Source organism: Grampus griseus (genome assembly GCF_964374135.1).
Source record: "Grampus griseus genome assembly, chromosome: 5".
NCBI lineage: Eukaryota > Metazoa > Chordata > Mammalia > Artiodactyla > Delphinidae > Grampus > Grampus griseus.
The window spans coordinates 112,967,814-112,990,386 of record NC_138998.1 but is presented as its reverse complement, the minus strand read 5'-3'; the positions used below and the strand labels follow the sequence as shown (position 1 = coordinate 112,990,386).

At 33.7% G+C, this 22,573-nt stretch overlaps 1 protein-coding gene across 1 annotated transcript in view; it reads left to right on the top strand.

Annotated features, from left to right (window-relative positions):
• ROBO2 (roundabout guidance receptor 2) overlaps window positions 1-22,573 on the top strand; it is a gene marked incomplete at both ends in the record, with an annotated part of 574,004 nt that overhangs the window by 447,752 nt on the left and 103,679 nt on the right. The window contains 2 exons of the mRNA XM_082654134.1: window positions 4,294-4,421; window positions 8,929-8,940. Of these exons, the coding sequence (XP_082510260.1) occupies window positions 4,294-4,421; window positions 8,929-8,940 (140 nt within the window). The remainder of the gene's footprint in view (window positions 1-4,293; window positions 4,422-8,928; window positions 8,941-22,573) is intronic.

Sequence of the window (22,573 nt, the reverse complement as noted above, 5' to 3'; positions counted from 1 at the left end):
TGCTTCAGTCTCTTGGGTTGTGGGTACTGTCAGGGTTCAGGCTAGAGACTGGCACAGTGGTTCAGTTATGTTGGAAGGGACCGCAGTGTCTCCAGTTGTACAGTTCTATTAGACCCATGTAGGCAGTGTGATGAAGGAGAAAAAGTGTGCACTTTGGAGGAAAACAGACCTTGATTTGAAAATCCAGATTTCTATGTGAAAGTGTCAAAATTTTAAATATCAGTTATTCCAATAATTTTAAAACATTAGTGAGCCAAAACACAACACACACATGGATACACACACATCACTTGCTCTCATGCAGACTTCAGTCCACAAATGAGCAAACTGCAATTATGATTTTATAGTATCCGGTGTAAATTTCTGTAGTCAGACCACAAGGCCTGAATTCTAATAACAACTCTGCCACTAAAAGCTTAATTGGCATGTTGACCATTTATTCATTGAACCCATTAAGGAAAATTTTGTGGGAGTAGTTGCCATTTTGGTAGTATATCCCCTGTCTAATTTCTCTTTATAGATTCATACATCACGATTTTTAAAAATTGAAACTTTATGCTTTCTTTTGGTAGAAAGTTGTAACCTCTGTAATATAATTGATGAAGAATGTGCCAGGAGAGCTAGTTTTTAATATGGTCTAAACTTTTGCTACCAATGAATTCCCAGACTCTGAATAGCAAAGTATTATTTTTCTAATCTTAAAATTAGAATATTAGACTAGACTCAATATTTTTTCCCTATGTCTCAGAATTTATAATCTGTTGGTTTCGTGGAATAACCAATTTCCATGTATTTTCTTATAATTGCATAATTAAATAGCCTTTTCCCCCCTCTTATCCTAAAGGTATTTTATTTAGGCTTCAAGTATTCTCCTTTAATATTATATTTGGGGATTTTCTGAGTATTTCCATGTTCACTGATTCATATTCTTCATAGTTTTCTAGACTTAAATTATATTTTTTGAAGTTATTGTTTTCACACGTGAAGAGTTCAAGTTCATGTATGTCACCTTTTCAATTTTTATGTCTCTAATTCCTTTCTTGATAAATAGGGGGTAAAATTGAACATAATATTCCACTATGCCATATTTTATAAAAGTGTAAAAATAAACTATATAGTTTCAGGTTGAAGCTTATATGCCTAAAATTTCTAATTTTTAAAATAGGAGACATAATAACTTTACTCCTTACCTACCAGAATTGTTATGAGAATACATTAAAAAGTATATTTAAGAACACTATGCAAATGCATTTTTTGTCATTATTTTATTTTAATAACACATGTGATTAGAAACCACCCTAGCTGCCAGAATAATGAGTTGATATTCTCAAAAGCATTGAACAAAGCACAAAGCTTTACTTTGTTCTCCTGTTGTCTTCACATTGTTTTAGATATTCTTCTAGAATTATTTCATTTACTTTTGTGCAGAGAGAGAGGGTTTTTTTCATGTTACTAACTTACAGAGGGAAATTTCCAGTGATAATATGTAAATCAAAAGTCTAGATTGCTAGTCAGGATTCGCTAACTTCTTTATTTTAGCTCTATCTCCATAGTAGCATTTATGTATTAAATATTGTGAGTCTTAACATTTACAGTATTTTGTTTGATTTAACCTACATTTCAGAACTAACTGCTGATATATAAAGCTAATAACACTACTTTGTTTCTTGATATAATAGAGTTCTATATTTCATATTAGTTTACCTTTCAGTTCTGCATACGATTGTTTTACTAATAACGATGCTATGAAAGAACTATAGAAGAATTTTAAGAATTTGTTGGCTGGTTCACCGCTCATTCCGTAAGCATTCATTGAGCACATCCAAGATCTCAGGTGCTGTTTGGTAGGGTTCAGAGTATATAGTTTGGAACAAGAGAGAATCAATGATTGTTCTCATGGAGCATACATGCTCTTGGAAACTAGGAAGACAATAAACAAGCAAACAAAAATTTGATAGAGGTGTGTGCTGTGAAAAAGATAAAAAGTACTAAAACCAACAAAAAATATAAAAACAATAAAAACAAGTAAAAGTAATTTTAAAATGTAACTGGTGGGGCTTCCTTCCCTGGTGGCGCAGTGGTTGAGAGTCCGCCTGCCAATGCAGGGGACACGGGTTCGTGCCCCGGTCGGGGAAGATCCCACATGCTGCGGAGCGGCTGGGCACGTGAGCCATGGCCGCTGAGCCTGCGCGTCCGGAGCCTGTGCTCCGCGACGGGAGAGGCCACAACAGTGAGAGGCCTGCGTACCGCAAAAAAAAAAATAATAATAAATGTAACTGGTGGGTAAAGGGCTACTTTACATTGTTTGGGCAAGAAGATATCTTTGAGGGGATATTTGGGTTATCTTGAAAGTCAAGAATGATCAGCAACAGGGATTCCCTGGTGGCGCAGTGGTTGAGAGTCCGCCTGCTGATGCAGGGGACACGGGTTTGTGCCCCGGTCCGGGAAGATCCCACATGCCGCAGAGCGGCTGCGCCCATGAGCCATGGCTGCTGAGCCTGCGCGTCCGGAGCCTGTAGCTCCACAACGGGAGAGACCACAACAGTGAGAGGCCCGCGTACCGCAAAAAAAAAAAAAAAAAACCCAAGAATGATCAGAAACAGCAATGAAAACTGTAGGGGAAGGGCATCCCCTGAAGTTACAAGAGAAGTACAAAGACAGTGGTAATTAGGTTGTTATGTTGAGCAAGGGAAAAAGGTCCATGTTGTTAGGAGAGAGTGAACAAGAAGTTGGAGAGATTATTTAAAAATCTCAAAGACCAGAGTCTGTGCTCTTAACCACTTGGTTATGCTACTGGATGTTAAAAGCTCTGTGTTGGGGTTTTGGATATAGCAGTGAGTGAAACAGACAGGATCTCTGCCTTTATCAAAATAGACAAATCAAAATGTGAGTAAGTGCAGATTGATTGGTGTAGCAAGAAGTTTTTTTGTTTGCTTTGGGGGGTCAGTTTTGATTTTTTGTTTGTTTGTTTTGTTTTGTTTTGTTCTGAGGAGAGAAGAATCATAGTTTTCTAGTGTGGTAATGGATGGCTTCAAACAAGGGTAGTGGAAGATAAGGCTTCCCTCATGACTTAGGACATTGTAAATCAGCAGAAGTTTAACCCGAAACATGCAGACAGAAAAGTAACCACCGTAACTGGAGGATGGAGGAGCAAGGATAGTTGAGTTTAGTTGGCATGTTTGCTTCATAGACACTTGATTTCTGTCTTGCAGAGTTCTGTAAAACAGAACTTTTATTAGGTCCATGTCTCAGTTCGTAATAATGTTAAGCTGTGTTATTCTTTTATAACTAGCTAGAAGTAGAAGAAATCTGATTATAATAATCTTCAGTGCAAGCCTAAAAGCAATAGGAAGTCCCAGCTAGTTGTAAGCAGACAGAACCAATTAAAGTAATATTTTGGAAATATAGCTTTAAATGTGTGGTATGTATGAGGAAGACAGTCAGTGTGATCAACCAGAAGCTATTGCAAAAATGTGTGTGTGAAATAACAAAAACCATCAGTGAAAATCAAGAAGAAAAATCAGATATGAAAACAATGTAAAGATAACTTCTTCATCAATTTGTATAATTTCTTAGAATCTAATAAGAGCATATTCTTATGCAAGCTCTTAAAAAATTCATGTTAAAATTTGAGAATTTTTTTCTGAACTAGTATGTTAGTGTACTTGTTACAAAATAGAAGTGTGACAATAAATGTTTGTGAAAGAGCCGACGACGTGCATTTCCAGAAATCACTCCAAGGCATGTGGATGTTTTAAAAGTTAATATTGCTAATCTAAAAAAAGGATTACCCCTTCTTAATTCTTTTAGCCAGTGTCTGTTTTGTCAATTTGCCAACAAATAAGAGAATTTTCTCCTTTAATATATTTCAGCTCTATTATCTTCAAGGTACCTAAAAAATAAATCATATATTTGAATGCAGTGTAACTTACAAAATATAACTCACCAAGAAACTGAACTATACAGTGTTTTCTTACTATCTAAGAGCTACCAAAAAAAAGTCAAAGTGTTAATAATACCTTTGAGAGTTTTGATGCAGCCAGAGTTGTATACGTATCTAAATTATCGGTAATTGATAATCAAGCAGCTAGAGATAAGATACAAAATTAATGATCTTATTAGCAGTAGCTTTAATCTAAGCAATTGCACTTTATGGCTGAACGTTGTGTGTGTGTGTGTGTGTGTGTGTGTGTTATTTTAGGTAAAATACAGTATAAAAGAGAAAAATGAATAGTTAGTGTTATCTAAATATAATCAATGTTATTTAATAAAACCGATTCATATTCTACACAGGTATGACATCAGAGATGATTACACACTGAGAATTAAAAAGGCCATGAGTACAGATGAAGGCACATATATGTGTATTGCTGAGAATCGGGTTGGAAAGGTGGAAGCTTCTGCTACCCTCACAGTCCGAGGTAAGAGACTTAAGGTGTGAAATACAATTGAACCAGAAGACTAATATTTGGTCAAATTGGTAAGTGAACTCACAATCAAAATAATAGCTTATGCTGTTTTATTATCACATTAAAATGCCTAGATTTTGTGTCCTCTCTATATTTTAGTTGAAATAAAATTACTTTCAAATTTGGGTTTGAAGGGATGATCATTTGAAATGATTAATTTTTATTTAATAAATAATAGCTAATGTAGTTTAAAAGTAAATCTTAAAATAGGAAAGATTTACACTAATCTTTTATGTTTCCATTGTTTTGAACTATTTACTGCTTTTAAATGTCACTAATTTCAAAGATACTTGGTTTTCTGTTTACTAGATTGTCACTTTATACTAGTAGACTTTTTTTGAAATTCTTTTTTATTTCAGCATTCAAAAAGCAATCTGAAAAAGCTAACACTGCTTCCAAAGGTGAAAAATGGACACAAAGGAGCTCCCATGTTGAGAAAATCTGATTTAGAAAGTGATTTGTGAAGTTCATTCACCTTAAAAAATTGAAATAGTCAGTGCCGCTCCTGTAATAACTTTCACTTTCTGGGTATCATGCACTTTCTCAGTCATGGAATAATTTTCGTTTATAGACTCCCTGCAATTACTTATAAGTGAAAGAAAGCATTACTTAACCCTACAGTGAGCTAGAATGAATTAACTGCCTTCCTGGTGGCGCATGTTGATCCACATGAGTAAATTATGTAGCCCAAGGTACCAAGTAGTACCAAGTACACAGCCACACTTACTCTCGCCAAATAGATATTACCCATGGCATTGTTTGCACTCACAGAACTTCAGAGATAGGCAAGTACATCCATTGCCCTATCTTTCAGCCTTTCTTCCAGTACCTTAACTAATGCCTCCTCCTCCCATCCCTCATGATAAGGAAGTTGGCTGCATGTTTATATCCATGTCTCACTTGCATCTCACCCTGTTTAGTCAGACCTCTTAGCCTTGTGCAGCTTTGCTCACAGAAGTTTTCATAAGATGAGGAGAAAGGCTTGGAGGAATTTGGATTGGCAAGAAGTGTGTCAGGGATTCTCAGACTGGTCCTCTAGCTGGTAAGAAAAATGATTTTTGCCAGATGTATGATTTGGGCATCATATCACTAAAATAAAACCTTCCTCCAGGTAAATATTAGGAGACATTTACTCTGGATACCTAGAAAAAAAACTGGTGAGTTCCAGACTTCTCAATCACTTCATTCCTATTCCGCTTAATCCATTTTTCCCCCATCCAGATATTCTAGTGTGGACTTAGATAAAATAAACTTAGACAAAATGAGCAAACTAGTTGCTTAAAAAGTTTTTCATTCCTCATTAGTTAACAGATCGCAAAAGCTATGATGATACACCAATTGAATATATATACTGATAATATATGATCAAAATCTGATTTGTAAGTCACTTTAGCATAGTTAACCTACCTTTTCCGGTAGGTGGTTATATATTTACGTATATTTGTTTGCTTTTATCTAGTCAGTCCTTTGCAAAAGCAATTCACTTGACCATAATTCGCCCAAAGTTTGTTTGTTTGTTTTTTCTAAAGTAAGTGGAAAAAGAAAATAAACAACTAACCAAGAAATGTTCCTGTCACAAAAATATTTGCTGACTAAACAAATGGTGAGAAAATGTGAGGAGTTGTTTGTTTGTAGAAGCAGCAGGGTTCCTTTTATACTTGAATGCTTGGATGAATGAGATTTGAAGTGGTCTGTTTGCTTTAAGATCTTTCCCAGCTAATTGTTTTCATAATTTGTTGAAAGTTTCAGGTTTACCATTTCATTTAACAAAGCATGCTACTCCTGGATGGATGTTTGAAGCTAATTTACAAAACTAATAGAAAGAGTTGTTTGTTTTCAATAGGATTCTTTTTTTTAAATCAGCAAACCTTAATGGTCTCTCCCCTAATCTGTGTCCCGTAAATGGATGAGTGTTTAATCTATGTAGTATGCATTTCATCTAAGACTGGAACCTCAAAAACAGGGTTAAAGAATTAAAATCTCCATAATATAATAGAATGTGGAGTAAAAATTGTTTAAAAATACTTTTTTACCATTAGGAAAAACGGTTGGGATTTCTCATACTAAGAGGTTAACGGAAAAAAAAATATTATCTACGGCTTATTTTTTTACACTCATTTTTCTATGCACATAAATGAAATGTTCAGCCCTTCTCTGGATTGTTTTATTAGAACAGGGTCAACTGACCCAAGAGGCCACATCCACTTTCATCCATTTAATGCAGGGACACAGTTTAGTTTAATTTGCTGATTTTGAAAACATCCACCTGCTGGGTTTTTTTTCAGGATGAAATGTTGCTATGTTACAACAAGTTTTATTGTGATGTTTCTGCTAAAATTTTATCATGATATTCACTTTAGCCAGTTTGAGAAAAGAAAACGAAGTTTTATAATCACAATCTGAAACAGACTTACTCAGTTGTTTTCCACTTCAGAAATATGGTGAAAATAGACTATAAAATTAAACTTAACAGCAAGTAGCTCCCTTTGCTGACTTGACAAACATAAAATTAGAAAGAAATATTGCTAGACAATAATGAGCCTCCTAGCATTTATATTCTAATCAAATATTTCATGATCTAATAGAACTTTTTTAAAGTGGCTCCAAAATGAGTGAACACAAACTGCATATTTATAAACATATTTTTTCCCCATTTTTCAGTTGCTTAAATTGGCTTTGCATAAATCAAAGCTTCGTTGGGAAAACTATCTTGGTTCTAGAGCAATAAAGCTTTAATTTTTTTGGAATTTTCCTAGACTAAGAAATATATTTTATTTCTTTAGAACATGATTTCTCACCATGTTTTTTTCTTTTTCTCTCTTTACAATCATAGACTCAAAATGCCTTTTTGTTTCTAAAGGAAACATTATGTTTCAGATTCAGCTGGAGGTGGCACCTGAAAATGCAAATTCAAAAGTGAAACACAAAGTACTTTTACTACTAGACATTGGCAAAATCAAGAGAAATCTCATCAGTCAGAATAAGGCACAACTTCATTACGTTAGTCTGTTGTTTTGTTCTTAGTTGTTATTTTTGTGCCCCCCCAGAAAAAGAAAGAAATTATTGTGCATAGTTCAACTTACTTTCTCCCTCTTGCTATAGTAAACCCACTATAGACTGTAGGACACACTAGAGTTTCACTAAGCCAGAATTTTCATTCAGCTGCTATGATTGCTTTAGTCTTCTTTGAGTTGTATTACCCCCCCCCCTTAATTGTGAATAATATTCTAAGACCATGAATCTCATAGAGAATAAACTCCAATATAGTTTCAAAGATTGCACAGAACTAGAATTGTGATGTATTTGTTGAGTGAATGAAGGTCTATAAATATGGTTTCAATGGCTATATCTATCTCACCATGCCAACAAGTCATCAAGACAAAACTACTCATAAGTTCAAGAGTTACACTGGGTTCACACTGGAGCTTTACCCACTGGGGTATGGATGAAACACTTGTTTGCTGAATAAATTTGTATTTTGAAATGTAAGATTTAATAAAAGTTCAAACGCTACTAAATCTATTTCTTCTTCATTTGAAAATGGGACCATATGTTTTATATTTGTCCATTGCTTTTATATAAAGTGGTTTACTATCTAAATTGATTTGGCATTATTCTTTTTAAAGAAAGTATTATTAAGCCCATGTGTGTCTCTTACAGTTTCTGTGCATTAAAAAAGGGGGCAGTCTATGACAACTGATTTTAGTGATTGAAAGTTGTAGAATAATAAAAAATAACAATAATTTGTTGAAGAAGCAGTTTGAAAGCCATTCTCAGTATGGACAAGAATCTATTTGTCAGTCATTGTTTCCTGCCCTCTGCCAAAAAAAGAAAAGAGCTTAACAGTAGTTAGAGAGCTACTCAGTTGAAATCTCTAAGGATGTTCCAACCTATCTGTTATATTTTCATCTACCCTGTCCACGGATGAAAAGTGATGTGATCTTAACTTATTACTGGCTGAAACGCAGCGTCAGGGGCTTTTCTGTAGTCCTTGTAATGGTTCTGACTAACCATGCTTAAAATCCAATTGCTATTTAAATCAGACAGCAAGGCCTTCTTTTATTGACATGACATTTGCTAGCCTGTGACTTGAATAGTTATATTCATCAGGTTCTTAACTTTGGGGTAACACAAGGCTGTTTAACTCTAAAAAGATCTTTGAAATAATAACTATAGTAAATGATGATGACAATAAGACCTTATGTAAAGTATCTCTCAAATTGCTTAGAGTTAATATCGGTGTGCAAAGTAATTATTTTCTTAGAGCTCTATTTATAATTACGTTCAGTTTTTATCAAACTAGGACATCCTGTTCATACTTGAATAATGAGACTAGAAATCACCCTACTGTCCATACTTAAATGTAACATTACACATCATGCATTCTGATAATTTTCTTTTCTTTCTTTTTTTTTAATTTCTTTTTTATGTTCTCACCACACCATTGTAATGTCTACAGCTCGCCCTGTTGGTAAGTAGCCATCCTTCTATCCATTTCGCATGGCTTTGTACAATGCTTCATAGCTCATGCATAGTAGGATATGACTGAATGAAATACATTTGTTCACCCCTGTTAAAATATTACTTGAGGGACTGTCTGCTGTAAAAGTTGCTCCTAACTTTTTCATCACTTTACTAAACCATTTTGTAGTGGCTTTCTGTTACTTAGCAATTAATAGGTAACAATTTTCTTGTAAAAGAATATATGAATGATGAATATTATAAACTTCTAACTTTTCTTGAGAAAAATGCAATACTTCCTTTTTCTTGTGTGTATAAAATATTCAATTATTAGTTATGTTTGATATTCATTAATATAAAAGATTATGAACTAAATTAAGAAGTTCTATTATTTTATGCACTTTTATTTTAAGCTGCTTAGAGTCTGCTCTCTGTAAGGGTATTTTTTACTGCTGCATACTTATTATCTGCATGCCTACTTAAAATTTAGTAGAATGCTTCAAGTTACTGTAAGTTGATGCTTACACTAAGGGGAAAAGGGAGGGATGAGCCATGTTCTTTGGCATGAAAAGTTTGAATATATCTTTTTCTTCATTTGGCTTTGCAAAACTGAAGTTAACAGCTTGCGCTTGCAGTAATTTAAGTGGTAATTATTTGTAAACAAAGTATTTTCAAATGTATTAATAAACTTTCTGCATCTCTTTTAAAGTTTTGCTTAACCTACCAAGAAATGTGTTTGAATAAAAGAAATCTTGGTAATTGTGTTATAAGTAAATAAATAGATATATGCATAAATGGATGGGTAGGTGAATGAATAAATTAATTTAGTACATTGCTTCTTTAATATACCAAGAGATACTTTAATAAGTTTTTCAATTTGGCACAGCTTTATAAATGGTCCACCTAACTTCAAAAGCTTTCTTATTATACTGGCTTGACATTGTTGACATTTGACGTATAGCCATCCAGACTCATAACATTTTTCCCCCGTTGGTTGAAACACTCACAAACATTATTGTTATGTAATGTACTCTTATATGGCTAGCAAATACAATAAATAGAACTTTGGCTTCCCAATCTGAATTTCTGCTCTGCCATTTCTGAGCAGTACTTCCTTTGTCAGTTATTCAACATCCCTAATGCCCAATCACTTCCTCTATAAAATGGAGAGAAAAGCTCTGACGTATCAAAACTGCTATAGGAATGAATTGAGTTCAAAATTGATCATATATGTGAAAAAGTTTTGTATGCCAACATTTGTTAACACATTCCTAGTTTCTGAGACATACATTATTTCACATTTCAATATTTTTGAAGTATGCTTATGGCTTATGATTAATTTGAACATAAACTGCAGGCATTTTTTCTTAAAATACAATTATTAAATTGATCATGCGTTTTACAATTGATGCTGTTAGAAAATTAAAGAATATACTATAGTTTAAAATTTTTTTGCATTTGTAAGAATTCATATTAATAATAACTTTACATATCTATGGTATGACATCTAAAATGAAGAAGTAAATGGGAAAGAATAAGATAATAACTTCATAAATTAACAGGAAAAATCACATTTAAATTATAGATCTTTATATATAGAAGCCTTATGCTGATAAACCATGACCACTTGATTTGTATTATTTCACAAGCTCCTGGAATATAGAACAATATGTTAATAATTTCCAATATATTAACACTCATGAATAAAAAAATATCTTGTTTAGAAAATGTGATATGCACAGAGTATTGAGATATATTTGTCGCCTACAAGGCATTTCAAAAGTTATTTCTGTTTTTTATTCTTTTTTGAAATGATTTCTTAAATTCCCATTGGACTGGAACTAAAGAATAGCTTCTTGACACATTGTACTTTATTCTGGGAAAGTCTGTCATTTCATAAATCTTTCTTAAAATGGCTTATGACAGTGCTCAGAAATATGAAGACCTATACTTTAAACTTGACAACTACTATTAATTTGGGAAACTGAATGTTTGATATGCTCTTATTGGATCACCAAAGAAGAGACTGATAATGTGGAAATTAGCCTGCTTTTTCTTTGCATCAACTTTTTACATCAATTTTAATTCAGGAAGTATAGATATGCCAACTTTTATTGTAAGGTGAGAAGCTACAAATTAAGTAAACTCATGAATTAAATATTCAAATAATAGAAAACTACATTAATATTTGTTACTAGACTAAAAGTTTTTTAACTTTGAGCTCTTAGCAATAACATAATCAGTATTCTACAAAGTAGAAACCACAGAAGGGGGAGAAAATCCATCTTCCGATTCTAGTATAAATTATGTGAAGAACTATGTACCAATTATGTAAAATTTAGAGAGAGTTCAAGGAGTAGTTCCTGTCTAAAGCTTTTAAAAGAAAATTAGAAATATATGCACATTCTGGAATACTAACAGATTCAGAAACCAATCACTACGTTACCTACCAGATGAAACTTGATTGTCTGTGTGGAAAGCCAATTTAGAAATCATTTTAAACCTCCAAACTGGATGACTCTTATAAGCTGCATTTGAGTCAAAGAATTGGAAACTCTATGCAACTTACAGTTGGAATAAACACCTTCTTGCCTGTACTTTTGAGAGTGTAAGAAAACTCTTGATTTTGAGGATCATCAATGTGGGAAGTCCTACTGAAAGCAAACAATCACATACTTGCCAATGGAGCAAAGTAGTCTCCAGATTTCACTTCCTCATCTGCAATGTCATCAACACCTCAGAAAGAGTCCTGGAATGTAACTTCCCTAGCTGCTTTTTACCACAAAATCTAGACAAATGCCACTTTGATCGTTAAAAATCCACCAACCCTTCTTGCGGTTTTGACTTTTTACTGTTCCAAAGGCATTCTTTATATGAGAGCAAAAGTACATCCTAGGACAGAGTTAAGTCTGAATGCTGAAATATTCATTTGTTTGTTTGGAAAACTCTGTTGATGAGGGAACTGACAGAAGAAAAGGGTCTAAATAGAGATAAATATCTTGCTTCCTATACCCATCTGTCTTATTTTCTATTGGAAGTCTTTCCCAAGCTTAAAAATAAAAAAGAACATCTATTTTGGAGATGGGCAACACATTTTTTCCTAGCAGCAACTCAAAACATAATGAATAATTTGGAAAAGGACTGTCAAACCTACCAGCTGCCTTGCTTGAGAAGCTGAGGCCTGCTCCATTTTGTGTCGTGTATACCATATGCTAGCTGGTGATAGCCTCCAGTATGGAAACTAAAAACTGAGTATATCAGGTGAAACTCATTTAAAATATCAAAAACAAATTGACAATACACAACTTTATGGAAACTTCCAATTATTTCCTAGTTTAGTAAATCAAAAGTATGTTTCTTTTTATAGAATATAATTGGCCACAAGAGTGTATAAGTATTGAGAAATATGTATGTTTTTGGCAAAATTCCCATCTTTTATTATTATTATTTTAAAGAAGCAGCCACTATTCTAAACAGAAATCTATAGGGACATAGTTTTTCAATCTTTTAACTGTCTAAACACAAAAAATTAACATGTCTTCATTTTAGAAAGTTCTCCTTTGAGTTGAAGTGGAGTTTGCTTTATAACATGCTCTGAAACATTTTATTGAGGCCAAAAGATCCAATAAAAAGTGAGTGACTGAAAAACATCATTCAGGAAAAAATAGAAATCAGATAATGCTTTAAAAATAATGCAACTGGTGTTTTCAACACCCCTACCCTCCACCCCACCTTGAAATTTGGAAAGTTTAATGTGCTGGATATAATTCAACTTAATATTGGAAATATTACAGGTTTTTAAAAATCAGAAACTAGGTGGATATTATATACGAATCCTTTCATGTCGAGATCCACTTTTGTGCAAAAGGCATCCTGAGTGTATCTTGGAAGGAAACCTCTTGGAAGGAAACCTATACTTTTATTCTCTTCAGCCTTTCTTCTTTGGGCAAGGTGTTACCCCATGACCTGAGGTGATCATCTCTCTCCTAGGAGCCCTTGATGTTTCCTACATCTGGCGCTGATTAGCTACTTTATGCAGTGTCCCGTTTAATTTTTATTAAGCATCACGTTTTTCATTGCTCCATATGTTTTGATTAAATTGTAGGTTAAAAAATGCATTGTATTTTGTCTTGTATATTCTAACAGAGTTCCCATAATGTGAAACATTTAAAATATCTTTAGCTCATACTAATTTTTCAAGTGAAAAACAAGTAGTGGTTACTTCTCATGCTTGGCTGGTTTTAGTCACTGACTTATTTCTTTTGGAAGCACCTTGTGTGTTTGACAATGTCTGTTCAATGCCTCTAATTTGAAGGGTAGGTATAAAATTATTGAGTCATACTTTCTTTTCTCAGACTTTCGTGAGAATGTTTTATTGTTTTTGTATTGAATGGTACTATAGGGAAGTACAAGACTTACAGAATATTTTTATCCTCAGCTGGGATACCCTTTTATGAATACAAATATGAATACCAATGTATTCCCTCTTCTATAACTTTGCTGGGTTATACCTTGGGCCTGATCACCCTGTGTCTAATGTTCCTGGGACAGCACGACCCCTAGAATCTGCAGATTCATCCTTTAATTTACTCTATTTCAAAATGGTTTCTTCTGTTTTATCTCTGAATACTTTTTCTGTCTCACTTGTTTTTCTCAAATACATCAGTTATATTGGCTTTCCTTTGTCTCAGTTCCATATTTGTTAACTTCTCTATAATAATTTTGAAGTCATCATTCTTTCACATTGTATTATTTCTTAATGCGTATTTATCACCTTCCTAACTTTTTCAATTGCAGTTATCATTTTTTCTTATTTCTAAAATATATTTCTTTAACTTACTTTAACTTTTAGTTCATTTCCTTGATAAGCTTGAACAAAGTATTCTTCTTCACTTGTGTTTTAACGCCTTTACCCCTTTTTGAGATTTTTTTGTTTGTTTCTTTTTTAAAGAGAGGCCCTGTTGTACATAATTCTATTTAGACTATGGACAACTATTTATTCTAAAGTATTTCTGTGTTTCCTTGGGTTATTTTTGGACGATATAAATGCTTTATCTCCCTTTGATTAATTGATTATGTTCTTTTCTGTCATTAATTAGTAAGTAATTAGTTAATATACAGTTTGCTTTATTTTATTTTACGTAGATCCTGTTTTAGTCCCTATTTGATTATTAATCATCTAGTTAACTGCTGAAAGCTAGGGTTTACATGTTTGGAGAAGAGAAAGTGAAAAGTATCAGGGTCAACCTCTACTTGAACTCTTATCTGGAATATTTTTTCAAAAAACATGTCATTTTCTCCTTGGTAAGCTAGTGATTCTAGTAATACACAGCAAAACACTTTATGTTACAAACTCTCTGTATTCCATAGGAAACACTCTTCATCTTCCTTCATACTCCCTGCTTTGTAATGGAGATGGTTTTTCCTAGTTTTACTAGTTTTCTACTGCTGCATAACAAGTTACCACAAATTGAATGACTTAAACAGCAGCCGTTTTTTAGGCCGCAGTTCTGTAGATCAGAAGTCCAACCAGACTCAATTCGGTCCTCTTTTTAGCATTTCACAGGCTAAATCAAGATGTTGATCAGGCTGGGCGCTTCTCTGGAGACTCTCCAGAAGAATCTACTTCAGAATTCATGCAGGTTGTTGGCAGTATTGAGTTCTTTGAGGTTGTATGATTGAAGTCCCCATTTCCTTGTTGGCTGCCAGCCAGAAGTTGCTCACAATTCACTTGCTAACCTTTGCGCATGGCTGCCACAGCCTTCAAAGTCAGCAGTGATCCCTTGAATCCTTCAGGTGCTTTGCTCTGTATCTCTCTCATTTCCCAGTCTGCTATCAGCTAGAGAAAATTCCCTGATTGAAAGGTCTTATGTGATTGGGTTAGGCCCCTAAACTAATCTTAAGGTCCCTAAGACCTGTCTTAAGGTCAACTGATTAGTTACCTTAATTACATCTGCAGAATCCCTTTTGTCACATAACATAACATAACCATGGGAGTAACTCCATGAAGGGAAGGTCATGGGGGCCCCCTTAAATTTTCGCCATCCATAGTAGGCTTGGCTTTTTCTTTCCTTCAATACCTTCTCTCCAGACTTCTTAATTTTAGTTGGTTATCTGCAAAGTCATGTCTCATATTTCCCAAGTCTCCTTCTTGACTCTAGATCTCCTTTCTTTCTATCAAAGGATCATGGATTGGGTTCTCACAGTATTGACAGAAATTTTTTGTGAAATTGGCATTGATAGAGGATTGTGGGTGGGGCTAGCTGTTGCTCACCTTGCATCCTCATTTTCCTCCAGATTTGACCTTGTTTGGCAGGGGTACTTCACAATTTGTGGTTTGAGGCAATGGTAGTTTTTCCATATTATTCATTTATTTTGTTATGGTCAATAGAGGAAGGTGGAGCAATAAGCCTTTACTCCATTACTCATTAATTTTGGGATCTATCCAAATGAAAATAAAATAAATTGTTAACTTAGTAGTTAAAAGTACTATAAATATCAAATATCTCAATAATGTAAATATTCTGGCTAGAAACAGTATTATGAGATTAGTATTAAGAGATTTCACTGGCTATTGCCAGAAAGAAATAGCATCAATATTTTAGTCACACCTTCTTAGAAAGTAAAAATTTTCATTTTTATAAGTTATAATAATTTGTTGACAGAAAGATATCATCATATCTATTTACATATGTATATACTGTAAAATATATATCATGATGTGCATTACACCTAAATATTATATGCATGACATTTGAATTACTGCACTATTTATTTAAACATATTAAGTGTCACTCAAGGGAATAGTACATAATTAGATTCATTAAAATATATAAACTACCAAATTAAATTAAATTTTGAGTTAAAATATGTCTGAAAGCTTTTTTAAATCTCTTATGGCAAACATGGCTTCCCAGATTCACTGAGGCTATTATTTTCATCTTCCCTCAAAACTATTAGCTCTTTGTCAGTAAATACATTGTTGTATTTATCTTTCTGCTGCCTCTAGGTCTAGCATAACATTTACATGTGGGAGGGGCACGCCAAATGTTGGTGCAGTTAATTGATACACACATATGCATACATAGGTAATACTTGCCTCGAAAATGTTTATGCAAGCAGTTTTAAACAGTGCTATAAAAGATTAAGCAACATTAATGGTAACAGGCCAATCATATAGTCCCCATTCTGCTAGTAGGAGATAAAATACAACAAAAAAGAAGGCACTAATGAGTTAGGATGGTGCCTTACTAAGCGTGTAATTAATGTTATTAAGAAACATTGCAGTTGCATATTAAAATTCCGTTAACTAAGCAGCCCTTCAGCTTCAGTACATTTGTTCCTTGCTTGCAAGTTTCCCCCCCTTTTTTTTTCCTTCTGATTGGCATCTTCATGCAGTCTTTTTCTAAAAAAATGAGATAATGGGATGTGATCAACCTTTGTGGTTTAGCTAGAGTGCTGACATGACAGTTCTGGCAAGTTGACAGGTTAAGTGAGTGAAAATGGATGTCTTGTCTCACCATTTACATGAAGAGCCATTTTTAAGCTATAGTTTTACCTCCTCACCTCCACACTTACAACCTCTTCTACCCACAATACTGAGAACTCTAGCTTTCCCAGTTAGTATCTGGAGAGGACTTTTTTCACCACTACTTGAACTACTTTTCTTCTGCTGGTGAAAATGAGATCTTTTTCAAAAATAATGTAAATATTGCCTCATTCAATGATTCATTAGTTTTTAAATTAATAGTATTTTCCTTGAAAATTAACAGTCCCTTGAAGAAAACAAAATTTTATTATTTTATTTTCTACTCAGTATTTTAGTTCAGAAAGCAAAGTAGAGAAGCAAAGCTTGATTGGTGAAGGACAGTATAATATGGGAAAATGTGATTTACAATTCAGAATTTGTTTAAATTTAATTTTTTTCTTAATTTGTAACTTGTAGAATTCAAAAGTTTATGAAATTTGCATGTTAGATTTCAGAATGATTTCCTATAGTTACATGATTTTCTGTACTTGCCTATAATTTAAGTGCAAATGTAATAAAATCTAAAATGATCTGTAAACATATCCAACTTAGTTACTTTATGAGTTAGCTATTTCATTTATTACAATATAGAAATATTTAATACCATTAGAGGATTAAGTTGGACTTGCTAAAGCCAGTAAAGACCATTTACACAGAAAAATACATGGTTCCACCAATATAATCCTTCAGTTTAACAAACAGACTTACCTGCTTTTCTAAAGGTGTCAGTGAAGCCAGGTGATGGTAATGGTGCATTGGTGCAGTCTGGAAAACTTCTATCTCTAACATAATGCATGTATTTTTCCCTCTGTGAGGAACAACCTCACACCCTTCCTTTCTTACCTACTTAATCTCAAAAGAACAAATCTCTCTCTCGCTCTCTCTTTTTCTCTTTCAATGCTTTCCCCAACTGTTGGAGACAGACTGAGTCAAGTTACTCTCGTAATGGTGGGACATCCTGTATTACAGCAATTACCATGTTCATCATGTTGTGTCATGCTTGATTGTTTGCATGTGAGTTTCCTCTGGTAGGCGGTAAGTTCCAGAGAACAGAGATTTTAGTACCCTCAGACCCTGACACCATATAAAACCAGTAAATGTTTGCTTAAAATAATTAAACACGATTATGAGTGAAAGTGCCAACAAACATCTGAATTCATTTCTAGTACAAATTTATAATAATAAATTATTATTTTTATATTTATTTAATAATTTATTAATAATAATAATTTTTATTTATTTATTTTTTCCAGTAATATGTTGCCTTAAAAAAATTAAGGTCAAATATGGCTATATGATGAATTGGGAGATTGGGATTGACATGTATACACTAATATGTATAAAATAGATAACTAATAAGAACCTGCTGTACAAAAAATAAATAAAATAAAATTCAAAAATTAAAGAAAAATTGGCTATGTGGTGGAGCTGTTTATTATAACACTGTTTTTATATGCATGCAGTGAGATCTTAATGTGCAGGGTATTTTGAACCAAATGAGTTTATCCTTTTCAAAGGCATTCTATTTATTCTAGATAATTGTAGAATTATTTCATTTTTATATTTACATTGCTCATTTTCAAGGAGAAGCATATTATCTGTGACTGTACATTTAAGAACATGGTTTTAATCACTGTCACAAAACATACACATACTTTTTTGTGTGTACGTCACATTATCACCAAAACTCAGTACCTTTGACCCTCTTTGGAATTACTTTCCCAGTTATTATAAATGTCAGTTTAGAAGGTCACTTACATTATTTTATAGTTATACTATATAACACATTTGACTAGCTTCATGGCCTACTTTATTCATCAGATTTTGAACAACCATGAGTAACTTTTAGTTTTCACTATTATATGAACCTTCAAAAATTAGTCTTCCCACAATCAATAAATTCCACAACAGTGGTTAAAAAATATAAAGAGTATAGCTGCAAAATTGGAACACGTCTTTACTCATACAAGGATTGAATGCAGTTTGTACATGCGAGGGCTCTCATAGGTGGAGAGTAGAATATGAAATCTAAATAGATGAAGAATCTAAAGATTTTGATTCATTTCAGTCATTTTATTTTTTTGACCACTATACTTTCCATATTTATGAAAACAGCAGACTATTTAGTAGTTTTACTTTTTCATTTTGACATTAGGAAAGCATATATATATATATATATATATATAAACATATATATTGAGAGATAGATTATTAGATTATTGTTGAAAAGAGGTATAGATATTGGTTTTTGTTATGGAATAAGAATTTTTAATATTAGTTAGAAGTAAGGTAATGGCTGAGAAAGAAATCACAGCACTCATCCAGAAGAGTTATTGCCATGGACTCAGTAAGAAAATGATTAATTTGAAAGGTAGGTAATTTAGCAATTTGATCGTTTATATTCCTGAAAAATAGTGACAAATGAACAAAATGTGATTAAATGGGGTTTATAAAAATGTTCATTTTAAATCCTATATCCCTAAGTTATATTTTTCATTATAAATTCATTACTTCCTCTGGTATGGATTATGTGTTAATAAGTTTCAAATCAAATATTTTTATGACATTATGCATTTTCAGTATTATTAACAGAAATTCTTTTGAAATCAAGTGAAGTGTTAAATAGTAAAAATTAAATAGAATTAAATAAGTTGAAGAAACAATCATTTATCAATTAGAAGCCAGCCTGTTCTGATTACTGAGTAAACATTCATCTCTTACTCCTGCTCTACATTTCATGTTAATGAAATGAATTTTTGCTATTTCTTGTTGCTGAGGCTAAGCCTATTAACTAATTTCTTTTGCAGGAACTTTTAGAATTGGTAAACATTTTTTATGCTGTTTTTGTCACTCTGGGGTGGTGGCTACTCATTTATAGTCTTTAAGTTATAGATTTTCATTTGGTATATTGGGCATTCTTTACAGAGGGGCATATAAGAATCAGTTAGGAAAATTTTTCAAACATATTTTCTTTGACTTCTCCCCACCCAAATTACTATAATAGTGAGTTACTGTCACTGGTAAGAATGCATCGTATTCTTTAGTATGAGGAGATGGGAAAAAGCGAGAGTATTTGCTTTAAATCAAGAATTTTATTTAGTGTTCACTATTTGGAGATTTTCCAGGCCAAATAAAGATACCATTTCATTGCAAAATAGTAGACAGCACACCATACCACTAAGAGTTTACAATGGAACAGAAGAATCAAGGCACACAGGCAGGGGGAACAAATAGAGAAACAAGACAATACAAGCAAGGGCAAGTACCTTAAGTGGGAAGAACACAAGAAAAGTACAAGATTAGAGTGTGTTCAGGTTAATCGTTGTCGACAAGGTGGATCAAAGGATAATAGATATCAAGATGGATTAACCACTAGAACAAGCAAATACGCATGCAAGTGATTGAAAGTAGACTGGTCTGCTGAAATGTTGGAGCCAGTTTGGGGACAGGTGAGCATCAGGATGGTAAAACCCTGGGCCAGCTGATGGAAGACAACATGCTACACAGAGGAGAATGATGTGCAAGCATTGCAATGGCAAGCAATAGAAAAAGCACTGTAGGTTTTTGAATAAAGAATCACTTGAAATAAGTATACTTAAGAAAGGTTGTACTTACAGGTGGCGCAGAAAGAGCAAGATTATAGGTTTTATGTACTTTAACAATAAAAGCAATTATTTAGGAAAAACATGTTATGATTTTAACAACATTATACCATATTGGAAATTATAGCATATAATTCTTACCCTTCCGTTTGGTAATGACATGACAGATTCTCAGTCATATGGCTTGAAGTGAACCATATGTGTTTAAGAGGTCCAACTATATCAGACGGATCAGAAGTCAAGTCCTTCCTCCTATCTATTGATTTAATCCTTAAAAGCCTTCATGAGATTCAATTTTCTGGTCTTTACATCATAATGATAGAAGTTAAGACGTAAGGCTCTTTGAATATTAAATGAGATAATGCCTGTGGATGGTTTAACACACCTCCTGGTACTTAATAAGCACTCAATTAATTTTAATTATTGTTGTTGTATTAAGCAGTTTTCAACTTGCAGATCTTTAAAACAAGCAAATGATGGAAGAATGTGTGTTTCAAATATGCTTATAGAATATATTATAATTTAACATGCAAAAAATATTAAATAGCAAAAAAATTTTATACTTGAGTTTAGGATACAAAGTTCATAATCTTTATTGTTACAGAAGAAGAAGCTTATTCACTCAGGTGCAAAATTGTACCCAAAGGAAGAGCTGCTGAGTGTGCCTATAGCGACCCTATCACATATTAATGTATGCAACTTCTTCATGACTGTTTCCATGTTCATGTCTTCCATAGAAAGTCATATTTTCCTGTAAAAACAACTCTGAACATGATGTGATCACCTTTAGGGTCCCCCCATCCCACATCTCCAAGCCCACCTCATGCAAGGCCTATGCTTCCTACTCGTGTTCGGCCATCTGATTTCCACATCAGCCACTCACTCACAGCAGCGGGCGTTAGCGTAACAGAGCTGTAGCGTGACTTTGATTGAAGCCAGCTTGGGCTGAATGCAGTATCAAAGCATAACCTAGCAGAAATCAAATCTAATTCACTGTGCATTGTATTTAAATTTTCAAAAACACAGTTTTGGGTGAACAGTACCAGACCCCTAATCTCTTTTTTATTTTTCCTGTGTCTTCTTCTAAGACTTTTTATTTTATTAGGTCTTATATTTAGTTTCTTGATAAAATTTCCTTAATTTTTTTAAACATCTTTATTGGGGTATAATTGCTTTACAATATTGTGTTAGTTGCTGCCACATAACAAAGTGAATCAGCTATATGTATACATATATCCCCATATCCCCTCCCTCTTGCGTCTCCCTCCCACCCTCCTTATCCCACCCCTCTAGGTGGTCGCAAAGCACTGAGCTGATCTCCCTGTGCTGTGCAGCTGCTTCCCACCAGCTATCCATTTTACATTTGGTAGTGTATATATGTCCATGCCACTCTCTCACTTCGTCCCAGCTTACCATTCCCCCTCCCTGTGTCCTCAAGTCCATTCTCTACATCTGTGTCTTTATTCCTGTCCTGCCCCTAGGTTCATCAGAACCATTTTTTTTTTAATTGCATATATATCTGTTAGCATACGGTATTTGTTTTACTCTTTCTGACTTACTTCACTCTGTATGACAGACTCTAGGTCCATCCACCTCACTACAAATAACTCAGTTTTGTTTCTTTTTTATGGCTGAGCAATATTCCATTGCATATATGTCCCACATCTTTATCCATTCATCTGCTGATGTACACTTAGGTTGCTTCCATGTCCTGGCTATTGTAAATAGTGCTGCAATGAACATTGTGGTACATGACTCTTCTTGAATTATGGTTTTCTCAGGGTATATGCCCAATAGTGGGATTGCTGGGTCGTATGGTAGTTCTATTTGTAGTTTTTTAAGGAACATCCATACTGTTCTCCATAGTGGCTGTATCAAATCACATTCCCACCAACAGTGTAAGAGGGCTCCCTTTTCTCCACACACTCGCCAGCATTTATTGTTTCTAGATTTTTTGATGATGGCCATTCTGACTGGTATGAGTTGATACCTCATTGTAGCTTTGATTTGCATTTCTCTGATGATTAGTGATGTTGAGCATCCTTTCATGTGTTTGTTGCCAATCTGTATATCTTCTTTGGAGAAATGTCTATCTAGGTCTTCTGCCCATTTTTGGATTGGGTTGTTTGTTTTTCTGATATGGAGCTGCATGAGCTGCTTGTAAATTTTGGAGATTAATCCTTTGTCAGTTGCTTCATTTGTAAATATTTTCTTCCATTCTGAGGGTTGTCTTTTTGTCTTGTTTATGGTTTCCTTTGCTGTGCAAAAGCCTTTAAGTTTCATTAGGTCCCATTTGTTTATTTTTGCTTTTATCTCCATTTCTCTAGGAGGTGGGTCAAAAAGGATCTTGCTGTGATTTATGTCATAGAGTGTTCTGCCTATGTTTTTCTCTAAGAGTTTTATAGTGTCTGGCCTTACATTTAGGTCTTTAATCCATTTTGAGTTTTTTTGTATGTGTGGTGTTAGGAAGTGTTCTGATTTCATTCTTTTACATGTACCTGTCCAGTTTTCCC